The sequence below is a fragment of the Oryx dammah genome, unplaced genomic scaffold, assembly GCF_014754425.2.
Source record: "Oryx dammah isolate SB20612 unplaced genomic scaffold, SCBI_Odam_1.1 HiC_scaffold_16, whole genome shotgun sequence".
Lineage (NCBI taxonomy): Eukaryota > Metazoa > Chordata > Mammalia > Artiodactyla > Bovidae > Oryx > Oryx dammah.
Window position 1 is genome coordinate 12,828,717 of NW_024070200.1, and position 17,017 is coordinate 12,845,733.

General features: G+C 42.6%; 1 protein-coding gene across 2 annotated transcripts; it reads left to right on the forward strand.

Annotated features, from left to right (window-relative positions):
* The first annotated feature begins 1 nt into the window (after window position 1).
* NDUFB1 (NADH:ubiquinone oxidoreductase subunit B1) lies at window positions 2-10,935 on the forward strand. Of its 2 annotated transcripts, none has more exons than XM_040256620.1 (3): window positions 2-278; window positions 9,726-9,870; window positions 10,822-10,935. In XM_040256620.1, exons 2-3 carry the CDS (start codon window positions 9,734-9,736, stop codon window positions 10,856-10,858), a joined length of 174 nt encoding a protein of 57 aa, XP_040112554.1. In that variant the 5' UTR covers window positions 2-278; window positions 9,726-9,733; the 3' UTR covers window positions 10,859-10,935. The 2 variants fall into 2 exon arrangements, with proteins under 2 accessions (XP_040112554.1, XP_040112555.1); XM_040256621.1 differs by lacking the exon at window positions 2-278 and adding an exon at window positions 371-472.
* Window positions 10,936-17,017: the final 6,082 nt, after the last annotated feature.

Below are 17,017 nucleotides of genomic sequence, written 5' to 3' on the forward strand. Positions count from 1 at the left end.
GGAGACAAAACTGGAGGAAGAGGGTGGCGCTTCACCGAGTCTCATCACCTCGGGGCCGAAGTTTCACTTCTCAAGGATTTATAACGTGTTGAAGCTAAAATAAATATAAGAAGAGTCGAGCAGTCAAAGGAAGAAGAAATATGATTTCCCGGAGCCACCCCTCTCACGGACCGGACGCGGCTAATGGTGGATCCCGAGGCCGCCGCTTCCGCCGGCGCGAGTGGCTGCGCTTGCTGCTGTCCTTGGTCGTGGGGTCGTCGTTGGCTCCGAGGCCGCAGGTGGGTCTCGGGTCCAGGGCGGTCGAAACGGGGAGACTCGCCGTTGTGCAGGCGGGGAGGGTGCACCTCTAGGAAAGCGCTCGGCGGCGGCGTGTGCACCGGGGTTGGGCTGCTCTGGGCCTCCTCGGGGCTGGGCCGGCTCTCTGAGGCTTCTGGGCGAAGGAGACCGAGAAAGGAAAGGAGCGGACTTTAAGGTGGGATGCTTCCCGCCTGGCGCTTTTGGGAAAGGGTATTCTGAGGTTGTCCTAACTGGAAAACATCTTTAGATGTTACGGGACCGGAGGGGAAACCGGTCGGGATCAAAGCTCCCAGACAGGGATCACAGCTCCCAGGCTATACAGCCTAGAAGGGGCACCTTCTCCGCGAGCATTTCCGATTCGTCCAAGTTTCAGAGTTGTCTTCCTCGTTATTCAGGATCGAAAACTAACCTTACTCTCTTTTAAGTCTCAAACCCTCCCGAGCCGCCAAGGCCCAAAATACACACTCTTTAAAAATGTAGTTTTTAAGAAAGTAATATTCTTGATTTCTAGAGTGTACATGTCATTCAATCGAGGTTCCAAAGAGTTCAGTTTCTCCTTGCATCCAGAACTGATTTTTTAATGGGTTAAGTCGACACTTTGGATCAGTACACATAAATTGCTGTAAGGACTAAACAAAAATCACACCATATACAATTTTCTATATAGATGTTAAGCGGGAAAAATTGGGTTGAAGAAAAGGTAATAAAGCAAATATTTCATCGTGCTTCACAGATAATGCTCTTATTACAAACTGAAGATGTGTGGCAACCTTTTATATGCACTGGGAAACCAAAAAATTCCCATGACTTACTTTATCTCTGTATTCACTTTATTGCAGTGGTTTGGAATGAAACTTGTAATATCTCAAGTTATGCTTTCAGTAGGAAAAATAAGATAAAGCCAAGAGTAAGGTTAAAGTACATGTTGACCTTTATACTTACTGTAAAAGACAGAAGAGCATGGACCAAGGAACCAGACTGCCTGGGTATTAATCCCAGTTCTGGCACTTAATGCTTCTGTGACCTTAGACAACTTGATTGTCCCTGGACTTCCTCATCTGAAAAAAGTATTCTTGCTTCACTGGGGACATGGCATTAGTTAATCCGTATATAGTAATGTAAGGATTACATGAATTGGGGATTATGAAAAGCAGTTAAGAACCATGCCTGACAGAGAATGCTCTAAAAGTCAGCTTTTTCTAAAAGTAGGGAGAAAATTTTGGGTAATTTTGGTATCAGAGGATACATGATTAGTTGGTCAATAACCTGAGTTCAGAAGATTAAAAACCATTTAGGTTTTTTTCTTTCTTTCTTTCTTTCAGGAATACCATAGCTACTCTCAGTTCTGAAGTAGAAGCAAAATTTTTCTTGAGTCTTCATATAAAGAAGACCCAGTAATATGTATAGTGCCCTTGAGGGCACCCATGTGGATGTCACTCTTTATCCATACCTAGACTTGTCTCATTTGGAAAAGGTACTGGCGACCCACTCCAGTACTCTTGCCTGGAAAATCCCATGGACGGAGGCACCTGGTAGGCTGCAGTCCGTGGGGTCACTAACAGTCGGACACAACTGAGCGACTTCACTTTAACGCATTGGAGAGGGAAATGGCAACCCACTCCAGTGTTCTTGCCTGGAGAATCCCAAGGACGGCGGAGCCTGGTGGGCTGCTGTCTGTGGGGTCATGCAGAGTCGGACACGACTGAAGTGACTTAGCAGCAGCAGCAGACTTGTCTCATTAGAGACTGTCCCAGATGCTTGCTGCCCTCTGTCCATCAAATAGAGCCATCTTATGGTCTTGGGCCTGTGACCATGAACCTGTCTACACTCCTCTTCCTATCCCTTCTCAAGGGGATCATTCTAGCTCACTTTCTTTAAAAAATTGTTTATTTTTTAACGGAAGGATAAATGCTTTACAGAATGATGCTGGTTTCTACCAAACATCCAGCTCACTTTTTATGTTCAATCTTTGTCTTTCCAGGTCATCCACTTGTGGTGACATATGTAGGACAAATTCTATGTTTAGTGTCGCTGGTCCCAAAGCCCATCATATAGTAGTAGATTGTGCAGTTGTAATATGAAATGCCTCTGGGAGTAAGATTTGCCATTTTTCTCTCAGGGATGGAAATCGCTTCCATCATAGCGAAAGTGAAAGTTTCTCAGTCATGTCCGACTCTTCAACCCCACGGATTTTACAGTCCATGGAATTCTCCAGAATATTGGAGTGGGTAGCCTTTCCCTTCTCCAGGGGATATTCCCAACCCAGGAATCAAACCAGGGTCTCCTTCATTGCAGGCGGATTCTTTACCAACTGAGCAATCAGGGAAGTCCATCATGGTGATTGACTCCAACTCTGGGTTCTAAATGTACAGAATCCTTTTATCTGTCACTCCTACTGCCTTATCTGTAGAGTCTCTTTGAGAATCTATTAAGCAAGAGCCCATTGGGCATGGTTATCTTTTCTTGTCAGAGTAAGTTCAGTCGCTCAGTCGTGTCCGACTCTTTGGACCCCATGAATCGCAGCACGCCAGGCCTCCCTGTCCATCACCATCTCCTGGAGTTCATTCAGACTCACATCCATCGAGTCCGTGATGCCATCCAGCCATCTCATCCTGGGTCGTCCCCTTCTCCTCCTGCCCCCAATCCCTCCCAGCATCAGAGTCTTTTCCAATGAGTCAACTCGTCGCATGAGGTGGCCAAAGTACTGGAGCTTCAGCTTTAGCATCATTCCTTCCAAAGAAATCCCAGGGTTGATCTCCTTCAGAATGGACTGGTTGGATCTCCTTGCAGTCCAAAGGACTCTCAAGAGTCTTCTCCAACACCACAGTTCAAAAGCATCAATTCTTCAGCTCTCAGCCTTCTTCACAGTCCAACTCTCACATCCATACATGACCACAGGAAAAACCATAGCCTTGACTAGACGGACCTTTCTTGGCAAAGTAACATCTCTGCTTTTGAATATACTATCTAGGTTGGTCATAACTTTTCTTCCCAGGAGTAAGCGTCTTTTCATTTCATGGCTGCAGTCACCATCTGCAGTGATTTTGGAGCCCAGAAAAATAAAGTCTGATACTGTTTCCACTGTTGCCCCATCTATTTCCCATGAAGTGATGGGACTGGATGCCATGATCTTCATTTTCTGAATGTTGAGCTTTAAGCCAACTTTTTCGCTCTCCTCTTTCACTTTCATCAAGAGGCTTTTTAGTTCCTCTTCACTTTCTGCCATAAGGGTGATGTCATCTGCATATCTGAGGTTATTGATATTTCTCCCAGCAATCTTGATTCCAGCTTGTGTTTCTTCCAGTCCAGCATTTCTCCTGATGTACTCTGCATAGAAGTTAAATAAGCAGGGTGACAATATATAGCCTTGATGTACTTACTCCTTTTCCTATTTGGAACCAGTCTGTTGTTCCATGTCCAGTTCTAACTGTTGCTTCTTGACCTGCATACAGATTTCTAAAGAGGCAGGTTAGGTGGTCTGGTATTCCCATCTCTTTCAGAATTTTCCACAGTTGATTGTGATCCACACAGTCAAAGGCTTTGACATAGTCAAAGCAGAAATAGATATTTTTCTGGAACTCTCTTGCTTTTTCCATGATCCAGCAGATGTTGGCAATTTGATCTCTGGTTTCTCTGCCTTTTCTAAAACCAACTTGAACATCAGGGAGTTCACAGTTCACGTATTGCTGAAGCCTGGCTTGGAGAATTTTGATCATTACTTTACTAGCATGTGAGATGAGTGCAATTGTGTGGTAGTTTGAGCATTCTTTGGCATTGCCTTTCTTTGGGATTGGAATGAAAACTGACCTTTTCAAGTCCTGTGGCCACTGCTGAGTTTTCCAAATTTGCTGGCATATTGAGTGCAGCACTTTCACAGCATCATCTTCCAGGATTTGAAACAGCTCAACTGGAATTCCATCACCTCCACTAGCTTTGTTCGTAGTGATGCTCTAAGGCCCACTTGACTTCACATTCCAAGATGTCTGGCTCTAGATTAGTGATCACATCATCATGATTATGTGGGTCGTGAAGATCTTTTTGGTACAGTTCTTCCATGTATTCTTGCCACCTCTTCTTAATATCTTCTGCTTCTGTTAGGTCCAGACCATTTCTGTTCTTTATCGAGCCCATCTTTGCATGAAATGTTCCCTTGGTATCTCTAGTTTTCTAGAAGAGATCTCTAGTCTTTCCCATTCTGTTGTTTTCCTCTTATTTCTTTACATTGATCGCCGAAGAAGACTTTCTTATCTCTTCTTGCTATTCTTTGGAACTCTGCATTCAGATGCTTATATCTTTCCTTTTCTCCTTTGCTTTTCACCTCTCTTCTTTTCACAGCTATTTGTAAGGCCTCCCCAGACAGCCATTTTGCTTTTTTGCATTTCTTTTCCATGGGGATGGTCTTGATCCCTGTCTCCTGTACAGTGTCACGAACCTCATTCCATAGTTCATCAGGCACTCTATCTATCAGATCTAGGCCCTTAAATCTATTTCTCACTTCCACTGTATAATCATAAGGGATTTGATTTAGGTCATACCTGAATGGTCTAGCGGTTTTCCCTACTTCAATTTGAGTCTGAATTTGGTAATAATGAGTTCATGATCTGAGCCACAGTCAGCTCCTGGTCTTGTTTTTGTTGACTGTATAGAGCTGCTCCATCTTTGGCTGCAAGGAATATAATCTGATTTCGGTGTTGACCATCTGGTGATGTCCATGTGTACAGTCTTCTCTTGTGTTGTTGGAAGACGGTGTTTGCTGTGACTAGTGCATCTTCTTGGCAAAACTCTTAGTCTTTGCCGTGTTTCATTCCATATTCCAAGGCCAAATGTGCCTGTTATTCCAGGTGTTTCTTGACTTCCTACTTTTGCATTCCAGTCCCCTATAATGAAAAGGACATCTTTTTTGTGTGTTCGTTCTAAAAGGCCTTGTAGGTCTTCGTAAAACCCTTCAACTTCAGTTTCTTCAGTGTTACTGGTTGGGGCATAGACTTGGATAACTGTGATATTGAGTGGTTTGCCTTGGAGACGAACAGAGATCATTCTGTCATTTTTGAGATTGCATCCAAGTACTGCATTTCGGACTCTTTTGTTGACCATGATGGCTACTCCATTTCTTCTGAGAGATTCCTGCCTGCAGTAGTAGATATAATGGTTATCTGAGTTAAATTCACCCATTCCAGTCCATTTTAGTTCGCTGATTCCTAGAATGTCGACGTTCACCCTTGCCATCTCTTGTTTGACCACTTCCAATTTGCCTTGATTCATGGACCTGACATTCCAGGTTCTTGTGCAATATTGCTCTTTACAGCATTGGACCTTGCTTCTATCACCAGTCACATCCACAACTGGGTATTGTTTTTGCTTTGGCTTCATCCCTTCATTCTTTCTGGAGTTATTTCTCCACTGATCTCCAGTAGCATATTGGGCACCTAATGACCTGGGGAGTTCCTCTTTTGGTATCCTATCATTTTGCCTTTTCATACTGTTCATGGGGTTCTCAAGGCAAGAATACTGAGGTGGCTTGCCATTCCCTTCTCCAGTGGACCACATTCTGTCAGATAGCAGACAGAAATGCCTGCTGGCCCTGTTGCTGCTACTGCTACTAAGTCGCTTCAGTCGTGTCCAACTGTGTGCGACCCCATAGACAGCAGCCCGCCAGACTACCCCGTCCCTGAGATTCTCCAGGCAAGAACACTGGAGTGGGTTGCCATTTCCTTCTCCAGTGCATGAAAGTGAAAAGTGAAAGTGAAGTCGCTCAGTCGTGTCCGACTCTTAGCGACCCACATGGACTGCAGCCCACCAGGCTCCTCCGTCCGTGGGATTCTCCAGGCAAGAGTACTGGAGTGGGGTGCCATTGCTGGCCCTGTTAGAAGAGTGCAAACAGTAATGACTTATTAGGCCACAGGTGGCCGTGGGCTAAAGTCTTGGACCAAGAGTCAGCAATTAATTTTTTTGTTGGTTCAGTGTTGTGTTGTTGTTCAGTCGCTAAGTTGTATCTGACTCTTTCCAACGCCCTGGGCTGCAGCACACGAGGGTTCCCTGTCCGCTATCTCCTGGTTGTTGAGTCATTCAGTCGTGTCTGACTCTTTGTGATGCCATGGCCTGCAACCCACCAAGCTTCCCTGTCCTCGCCAACTCCCAGAGCTTGCTCAAACCCACGTCCATTGAGTCGGTGATGCCATCCAACCATCTGATCCTCTGTTGTCCCCTTCTCCCACCTTCACTCTTTCCCAGCATCAGGGTCTTTTCCAATGAGTCAGTTCTTCACATCAGGTGGCCAGAGTATTGGAGTTTCAGCTCCAGCATCAGTCCTTCCAATTAGTATTCAGGATTGATTTCCTTTAGGATTGACTGGTTGGATTTCCTTGCAGTCCAAGGGACTCAGGAGTCTTCTCCAACACCACAGTTTAAAAGTATCAATTCTTAGGTGCTCAGCGCCTTTATGGTCCAGCTCTCACAGCCATACATGACTGCTGGAAAACCATAGCTTTGACTAGATGGACCTTTGTCAGCAAAGTAATGTCTCTGCCTTTTAATATGCTGTCTAGGTTGGTCATAGCTTGTCTTCCAGGGAGTAAGCATCTTTTAATTTCATGTCTGCAGTCACCATCTGCGGTGACTGATTTTGGAGCCCAAGAAAATAAAGGTCTGTCACTGTTTCCATTGTTTCCCCATCTATTTGCCATGAAATGATGGGACCAGGTGCCATGATCTAAGTTTTCTGAATGCTGAGTTTTAAGCCAACTTTTTCACTCTCCTCTTTAACTTTCATTAAGAGGCTCTTTAGCTCCTCTTCACTTTCCCTTCTCCAGGAGATCTTCCTAACCCAGGGATCGAATCCAGGTCTCTCACACTGTAGGCAGATTCTTTACTGTCTGAGCCACAAGGGAAGCCACTATCTCCTGGAGTTTGCTGAAATTCCTGTCTCTCCAGTCAGTGATGGTACGGTTATCTAACAGTCAGCTATGCTGAGGGTTAAAACTGACACCTCTTAAGAAACTTACGACAGGTGAAAGAATAGATGACCCCTGGACTTCTCTGCTGCTAAGTCACTTCAGTCGTGTCCGACTCTGTGCAACCCCATAGGTGGCAGCCCACCAGGCTCTGCCGTCCCTGGGATTCTCCAGGCAAGAACACTGGAGTGGGTTGCCATTTCCTTCTCCACTTCTCTACAATATAGGACTTCTCTAGAGACCTATATTGTCTAGTATTTTGTAGGTTAGTGCTTTCCAGGTTACATAATTTGATTAAGGCAGACATTGTTATTCCCATACTTGACTGGTTTAAGTTTATAAAAAACAAGGGGCTAACTTGATCAGAATCACAAAAAGTTCCTGAGTGTTTTATTAAATAGGTCTTAAAGTTCTGAATGCAAATAATGTTACTTAGTGGAGGTACAATGCTAAGAAAACCACCACCTTCTAGGAACAAGGTAATGTTGCTTAGATCTCTGATACTCAGACTGGAATCTGCTGTGTGTAATACTCTATGAAAGCAGTGTATAATAGTTGTGTGACTTTTAACTTCATGTCTGTTTCCTAACCCAGTGCCTCTAGTGAGTAGACTTTGAGAAATAATTAGAATGTGTGTGAGAACCAGTTTCTTAGGAGAGGCAGGAATCCAGTCTACATAATCCTAGCACAGTTGAGTGATAAAATAAGAAAGCACAGCTTCTTCCCAAACATAGCCAAGCCCTTTTATTAGCAGTAATGTATTCTCTTTCTGGGATGTTGCCATGTCTTCTCAGACATTATATAGCATTTATTCATTATATATTCATGTGCATCCATATGTATTTCATCTTTAGATCCAACTTTTTACAGAAAATTGATGATTCAGCCATGTTTCCATTGAATTAGTGCAGATTCATTTTCCATGTGATGACTTCTAGTTCTTCTATAAAGGTGTCATCCTCTTCTGCCTTTTGGAAACTCTGTAAACACTGTTTTTTAAACTGGGTCTTTGCTGTGCACGTGGGTTTTCTCTGGTCGTGGCAAGCAGAGGCTGCTCCATTGCGGCATACAGGCTGCTCCTTGCGGCGGCTTCTCGTTGCAGAGCACAGGCCCTTGGCACACAGGCCTCAGAAGTTGCAACACATGGGCTCAGTAGTTGCGGCACACAGGCTTAGTCGCTCTGCAGCATGTGGGATTTTCCCAAACCAGAGATTGAACCCGTGTACCCTGCATTGGCAAGCAGATTCTTAACCACTAGACCACCAGGGAAGCCCTGGAAACTCTTAAAACCTTAATAAGTCTTAAGTACCATAAATGCCAATGTCAATTTGGGGACGGGCCTCTATGAGAGGCATTTCAATATAATAGGAGGATCTAGGCCTTTGGGACGGAGAAGGCGATGGCACCCCACTCCAGTACTCTTGCCTGGAAAATCCCATGGATGGAGGAGCCTGGTGGGCTGCATTCCATGGGTCGCAAAGAGTCGGACACAACTGAGCGACTTCACTTTGACTTTTCACTTTCATGCATTGGAGAAGGAAATGGCAACCCACTCCAGTGTTCTTGCCTGGAGAATCCCAGGGACGGGGGAGCCTGGTAGGCTGCTGTCTATGGGGTTGCATAGAGTCGGACACGACTGAAGTGACTTAGCAGCAGCAGCAGGCCTTTGGGATGAACCTGTGTTTGAATTCCAGCTTTATATGTCATACCTATTTGGGTTAAACTGTTTTGTTATCTGTAAAATAAGAGTAATAATTTTTCATGTTATATATTGGACTATGTCATGGCTCTGGTGCCTAGTAGTCATTTTACAAGAGTAAGTTCCGTTCTCTCCATATCTTTTGTAGAGTTATTTAATTGATATTCAGATCTACTGTGACATTCAGTATGGTTCTTAAAAAAATTTCTCGTGTTTTCATTTCCTTTCTAAAATCAGTTTTAAAAAATAGTTTTCAATAATTATAGCTTTAAAGTATTCTGCTTCTGACAATATTATTGTTATATCAGTTTTAACATTGTGAGCTATGCTAAATCTAAAAATATTTAACATGTGTAAAAGTTTTAAATCAGCAGCTGCTGCTGCTAAGTCGCTTCGGTTGTGTCTGACTCTGTGCGACCCCATAGATGGCAGCCCACCAGGCTCCCCCATCCCTGGGATTCTCTAGGAGGGTGAAAATACTCGGCTTTTGCAGGTAGAATTTTTTAATACTCTCTCCATTCCTGTGATATATCAGATCACTGGTGCAACTTGAAAATTAATAAATTGACTTTAGTGCAGTGTAATTTTCATACTCATTGTCACCTATGTAATCTTCATTAAGTAGATTTTTAAGTAATGTAGTACATTCTGTAAAGGCTTATTGTGCTTTTAAGATCTATCTCCTATATTTAGAGCTATTTTCCTGTTTCAGGTGTGATTTGAAAGATATTTCAAAAGTGGCTATATTTCAGGGTTTTTTGTTTTTTTGTTTTTTATAGCATTCACGATGAACTTACTTCAGGTTGTGCGTGACCACTGGGTACATGTACTTGTTCCTATGGGATTTGTCTTTGGATATTATCTAGACAGGAAGAATGATGAAAAGCTAACTGCCTTCCGGAACAAGAGTCTGTTATATAAAAGGTTAGTTTTTGTATTTTTTTAAACCAACAGTCAGCTTTTGGAAGTATTCTTCTTAATATCATTTGTGCCAAAAATAAACAGAAGGGGTAGTTCCTGCTCCTCCAAGGATTTAGTGATACTATTTTGTAGTCTTGTTTGTTGTTTAGCCCTTACATAAAGCAGTATGATTACTTTTGCAGTGTGAACAAGTCTTTAGTTTCTGAACAGGCTATTTCAGATCTTTGAAAGTCTTTTATTTCAAGGTACATTTTAATGTAGAAACAGTTTTATACCATCTCATCAAAGCCTATTCTGTATGCAGCTTTAACATATGTTATCATGTACTGTCTTACTTAATCCATGATGTAGCTGAAATCAGCAGCACTAATGGCATGAGGCACTGGTCTAAGCAACACTCCTCAAGAGCTTTAGGCAGGATGGTTGGGTGATCAAATAGCAACTGCCAGCCGCCTTATCCCATTGTGTCTCTGGAGATGGCTTATGTGGCAGCAGAGTTAGAGTTAGCAAGACAGGGTGTCCACCACTGGCTGTGATGCTGGGAAGGAGGAAGCTCACAGGACAAGAGAATCGAGCAGCAGCCACAGGAGGTGTATAGAGGAGGTTCATAGTTAGGGATATCGAGACAGATAAAATGAGCTAGAAAGAGTCTAAAACATTAAATGAAGTCACTGAGAGGATAATTGCTTTCATATAGACTAATGAGAAATTACAGTTGTTAAAAAAGAAATTACAGTTGTTTAATCTGGAAAAATGAAATTGAAGAGGTGGTAAAAGGTTTAAAATCACAAGAGAATAGAATGAATATTCTCAATCTAATAAAAATTTTTGAATGGGTCAGTTTAATACAATATAAAACACCAAATTCATATTCTCATGACTTTCCCTTTTATTCCTTTCATAAAAGTTTTCTTTATACTTTTGCTTCTCCTTTTTTTTTTTCTTTCTATGCAGGGAATTGAAACCTAATGAAGAAGTCACCTGGAAGTAATGGCTACAGCTAAATTACAGAATGTTCACATTTTTTAAATTATAAGAGAAATAAAAACACTCATTATTTAATATGAAGAATTTAAAGTGTGATCCTTTTTGTGCTGAAATAATCTCTGCCATTTCAATAACAGACGTAGTGATTAAAAAATAGTCACCGAATCATAGCCCAACTATTCAGAAATTTTTTTTGAAACCTTGTGCTTCAAAGGATCTCTAAAAGAATATGGTAGGATTTTATTTGCTAAAAGTCAATAACCAAAAATTTTAGTGACCTTGGGGTTAGCAAAGATTCTTAAATATAACATAAAACATGCGCCAGTTTTTAAAACCAAGACATACTTTATCAAAATTAAAAACTTGCTCTTTAAAAGACACTATTCAGGAACTTTCTGGGGGTTCAGTAGTTAAGTTTGTTAGGTAGTCAGAATAGGAAACAGGAGTCCAAAATGGCAGTGGCTAAAAGACAAGGACGTGAGAGTTGGACTGTGAAGAAAGCTGAGCGCCGAAGAATTGATGCTTTTGAACTGTGGTGTTGGAGAAGACTCTTGAGAGTCCCTTGGACTGCAAGGAGATCCAACCAGTCCATTCTACAGGAGATCAGCCCTGGGTGTTCATTGGAAGGAATGATGCTAAAGCTGAAACTCCAGTACTTTGGCCACCTCATGTGAAGAGTTGACTCATTGGAAAAGACTTTGATGCTGGGAGGGATTGGGGGCAGGAGAAGAAGGGGACGACCCAGGATGAGATGGCTGGATGGCATCACTAACTCGATGGACATGAGTCTGAGTGAACTCCGGGAGTTGATGATGGACAGGGAGGCCTGGCGTGCTGCAATTCATGGGGTCCAAAGAGTCGGACACGACTGAGCGACTGAACTGAAAAGACAAGGAAGGGAAAAGCCCGCAAAAATAGAACAAAGGAAGGTCCGAGGACCTGAATGAGGACCTCAGGTAGAACAAACAGCACTCCTGGCTAGCCCAGTTCACATAAGGCAGGCCCAGGGGGAGGAACAAAACGAAAAAGAGGAGCCAAAGCCTGCTCGCTCTCTCCCCCCACCCCCCGCCCCACGCGCTGCTGCACTCCCCTACTCTCTTCTCTTCGCACTTTGGGTCGGCATGCCCTTGCGCCTGAGGATGGATTCTCTTGCTGTCTTCTAAATGAAATAGAGCTGTGGCATGGAGCTGTACGTAACACTGATTTGTCCAAGAGCTATAACATGGTCTGTCCAAGACCCGAGAGCTGTGACGCAACAAGGGCTTTAATGTCCATCGCTCCAAATCTTTGTTGTGATGAGACAGAACCGAGGAGCGTACACTTGCCTGACAAGATTCTGTGATTCCGATGCAGGAGACATGGGTTCAATCCCTAGTCAGTGAACTAGGACCCCCACATGCCATGTAGTGTGGCAAAAAATTTTTTTTAAAGGCACTTTAAGGGAGAAGGAAAGGGTGGGAGGTATGGAGGTAGTAACATGGAAACATACATTACCTTATGTAAAATAGCCAATGGAATTTGCTGTATGACTCGGAACTCAAACCGGGGCTCAATAACAACCTAGAGAAGTGGAAGCGATGTTCAGGTGGGAGGGGACATGGGTAAACCTATGGCTGATTCATGGTGTTTAGTAGAAACCAACACTGCAAAGTAATTTTCCTTCAATTAAAAAGAAAACACAAGATAGTGGAAATGCAGCCACAGATTAGGAGAAACTATTTGCAAAACATACACAACAAAGAAGTTATATCTAGAATATGTAAGCTGCTAAGTCACTTCAGTCATGTTGGAGTCTGTGCGACCCCATAGACGGCAGCCCACCAGGCTCCCCCGTCCCTGGGATTCTCCAGGCAAGAACACTGGAGTGGGTTGCCATTTCCTTCTCCAATGCATGAAAGTGAAAAGTGAAAGTGAAGTCGCTCAGTTGTGTCCGACTCTTAGCAACCCCATGGACTGCAGCCCACCAGGCTCCTCCATCCATGGGATTTTCCAGGCAAGAGTACTGGAGTAGAGTGCCATTGCCTTCTCTGAGAATATGTAAAGAACTCAATAATAACCAAATTTTTAAAAAGCAAAAGATTTTTAACAGGTACTTCACTGAAAAAAGGGATATGAGAATGGCAGATATGCATGTGAAAAGATGCTCAAAATCAGTAGTCATTAGGGAAATGCAAATGAAAACCACAGCAAGAAATCACTGCATATCTACTGAAGTGAAGTGAAGTCACTCAGTCGTGTCTTTGCAACCCCATAGACTGTAGCATACCAGGCTCCTCTGTCCATGGGATTTTCCAGGCAACAGTACTGGAGTGGATTTCCTTCTCCAAGAATGGTTAAAATTAAGGAGACTGATCTTATCAAGTGTTTGCAAGGGTGTGGAGCAACTGGAACTCACACTGCTGGCAGGAATGGAAAATGTAAAACTGCTAGGAGTTGTATTACTGTAGAAAACAGTGGAGCAGTTTCAAGATAAACATACACCTACCATCTGATCCAGCCATTCTTCTCTGAGGTGTTTACCCAGAAGAAATGCATACATGCCAAAAGAAAGCATATATCCACACAGAGATGTCTACACAAATGTTCATAGCAGCTCTTTTTGTAAAAGCCAAAAGTTACAGAGAACCCAAATGCCCATCAACAAAAGGATAAATTGTATTAATGGAATACTACTCTGCAATAAAAAGGAATGGTCTATTGATATACACATTTATACATAATGTTAGAAACTGCAGACTAATCTAGAATAACAAAGCAGATCAGCGGCTGCCAGGGAGTGAGTGGGCTCCAGAAAGGAGCTGGAGAAAAGGATTATGTATGGGCATGAGGAAATGGGTACAGTATGTTCATAGTCATGATTGTGCTTATGGCTTCTTCTCTGTATACACACACGTCATCTGTTATACCTAACTACCTCTTTTTGGAAAGCAAATTTTGTTTTTGGTAAGATTGGATTTAGGGGAAGTGAAATTACAATGAAATGATAGTCTCGTCACGTTCTTTTCAGAACTCAGGACACATATGCTGATACATACATATTAAAATGTCACACATTAAAAATTCTGTTAAACTATTTGGTTGGGGGAACAAAATATAGGCCAGTTTAAAAGAGTCTGTGCTCAAGAAGATCTAGCCTTGTGCAATCTCACTTGTTCACTTGATTTCAATGAAGTAGATTTAGAGAAAAGTTGAGCTATCCAAGGTGACAGATGTTTCCTGAAGTACATCTGTTCCATCTCCTCTGTCTCCAGGAACTCTTTCTTGATTTAACTCAGTAACCTCTCATCTTTCTACTGAACTCTTGTAATATTTTGTGCCCCCCCCCCAAAATCCTTGCATTTATTCACTACTTGCACCAAGCCTGATATAAAGAATAAGACTCCTCTGACCTTCAAAAGATGATAGTTCAGTAGCATATGAATTAGTCCAGTATGTTGTAATGAGAGTTTAAAGTAGGCACGTGCCAGGTATAGTGATGGCACAAAGGACTTTTCCTCAGAGGATTTCCAGAAGTCAAGAGAAGCTGGTGTGACTGGAGCAGAGGGAATTCTGGGAGATAAAACCAGATAGGTGTTTGGTCTGGATCACAAAGAACTTTTTAAACCAGCAACAGGAAGCCATTAAAAGATTTCAAATAGAGTAATATTGTGTAATTATGTATGTAAAGATTCCTCCCAATATAAGCTCTGTGAAAGTGAAACTGTCTCTTTCATGATTATAGTTCCAGTGCCTGATACATATTCACATTCCATTTGTTCAGAGAAATATTGGTGAGGTTTGCATTCTTGAAAGATCACTGAAAGCACTATGAGTTGAACATATTACAACTGGAGATCCTGGGACTGGACTACAGAAGAGACTAAGAGGGCAAAGCAGTAGCAATGCTGACAGGAAAGGGACATGAACACACAGCATCTGAGGACTGATTGGAACAAAAGGTGACATGGGGAAATGGGGAGGGGAAAGAATCAGGAATGATTTTCAGATACGAGCTTAATTAGTTCATCTGAAAGACACTGACTACAAGAAACATTGAGTCACATAAGACATGGATCCTTGCCATTTATGGGCTTCTCAGGTGGTTCAATGGTAAAGAAGCCTCATGCCAATGCAAGGAGATGCAGGAGATGAGGGTTCAATCCCTGGGTGAGGAAGATCCCCTGGAGAAAGAAATGGCAACCCACTCCAGTATTCTTGCCTGGAGAATCCCATGGACAGAGCAGCCTGGTAGGCTACATAGGGTTGCAAAGAGTCAGACATAACTAAGCAACTGAGCATGTAATGCACCTGCCATTTACAGGGTATTAGTGAAAACATATGGTCAAACCTACTATGATACTGTATAAAAGGTACCACATATGATACAGACACACCCAAGAGCTCAGAACAGGGACAGGGACTTCTTCATTAGTTGAAGAGGAGGGAACACTTCCTGGAGAGTGTGGTCTCTCAGTTTTGATGAATAATATGAGTTACCTTATGAAGGTCAAATTTGGGATGTGCCAAATATCGAGTGGAGTTATCAGATAGGAAAGGCAGCAAATCTAACACCCAAATCACGCATGGCTTCAGTGGCAAAGCCAAACCCACAACTTGGATTCTGATTTCCAGGCAGTGATCTTTTCATTTTATGCTGCTTGCTATTAATCACATGCTGAATATGTAGGGAAAGCCTAATGAAGTAATCATTAGTAATTCAACATTACTAAATATTGCCAGGTACTGTTCTACATGCCAAGGATTTGAACAAATCTATATAGTCATTTGGGAAAGTTTTATTAATACATCCCAGTAAGAAATTAATCTGGTTTCCCGGGTGGTGCTAGTGGTAAAGAAACCTCCTCCCAATGCAGGAGACATAAGAGACGTGGGTTTGATCCCTGGGTTGGGAAGATCCCCTGGAGGAGGGCATGGCAACCCACTCCAGTATTCTTGCCTGGAGAATCCCATGGACAGAGCAGCCTGGCAGGCTACAGTCCATAGGGTTTCAGAGTCAGACACAACTGAAAGGACTGAGCACACACACACCAGCAATTAATTACAGTAGAGTTGAATCATGATCCTCCAAAATTCAAATTCATCCAGAATCAAAGACATTATTTGGAAATAGAGTCTTTGCCAATATATTTAGTTAAAGATATCAACTTGAAATTACCTTGGATTAGAGTGGAAGCTAAATTCAATGACTGGTGTTTTATAAGAGGAGAGGACACAAAGACACAGAAAGAAGAAAGCCATGTTAAGGCAGAGGCAGAAATTGGGAGTTAGGTTGCTACAAGCTAAGGAATACCAGGAGCTACCAGATGCTGAAGGAAGCAAGAAAGAACTTGCCACTAGAGGCTTCAGAAAGAGCAGGGCCCTGCTGACACCTTGGGTTCAGATTTCTGGCCACAAGGACAATGAGAATAAAGTTCTGTTTTAAGTCACCAAGTTTGTGGTAATTTGCTACAAAATAGGAAATGAACACAACCACATATTTTTCTGAATTAGTAATACATTAATTAACTCAAAAACCAAGACTAGGAACTTCCCTAGTGGTCCAGTGGCCAAGACTCTGTGCTTCTAATGCAGGGGGCCCAGGTTTGATCCCTGGTGTGGGAATTAGATCCCAAAGGCCACAACCAAGACCAGGTACAGTCAAGTAAACAAATATTTAAAAAAATCAAGACCCAAATTGTATACAGTGAAAAGGCTCCATCCCACTCGTACCACTATTTGCCTAGACCCCTTCTCACTCAAACATGTAACCTCTGAGTTTTCTGTATATTCTTCCAGAGTTCTATAATGCATGTAACATGAAAAAATAAAAACAAAACATGTTTCTCTACACAAACATACAGTTTCTTAAAAAAAAAAAAACAAAACAGAGAAACTGGTTTGCCTATTCTTTTTCACTTCCTGAGACCATGATTTGTTTCCCCAGTTAAGCTACAATTTCTTAAGAACACCATTTCCAATACAAGACTGTGGACTGTACATGCAGAGACACTTCACAAATGATAACCAGATTCTTCACTTGAGCACCTGGTCCTCACAGGCAGTTTCATTTCCTTGCCTCCCAGTGCCCCTTGGACATGCACTCACCAAGGTCACCAGTGGTCTCTGTAGCAACACAATTTAGTGGGCTCTTATAAGTCCCTATGCTGCTGGACTTCTGGACGGC

Bases quoted from the DNA above. Each gene is read 5' to 3' on its own strand.
- NDUFB1 (XM_040256620.1), top strand. From the start codon at position 9,734: ATGAACTTACTTCAGGTTGTGCGTGACCACTGGGTACATGTACTTGTT. The intron at 9,871-10,821 runs GTTAGTTTTTGT...CTTTCTATGCAG, and splicing joins AAGAGTCTGTTATATAAAAG to GGAATTGAAACCTAATGAAG.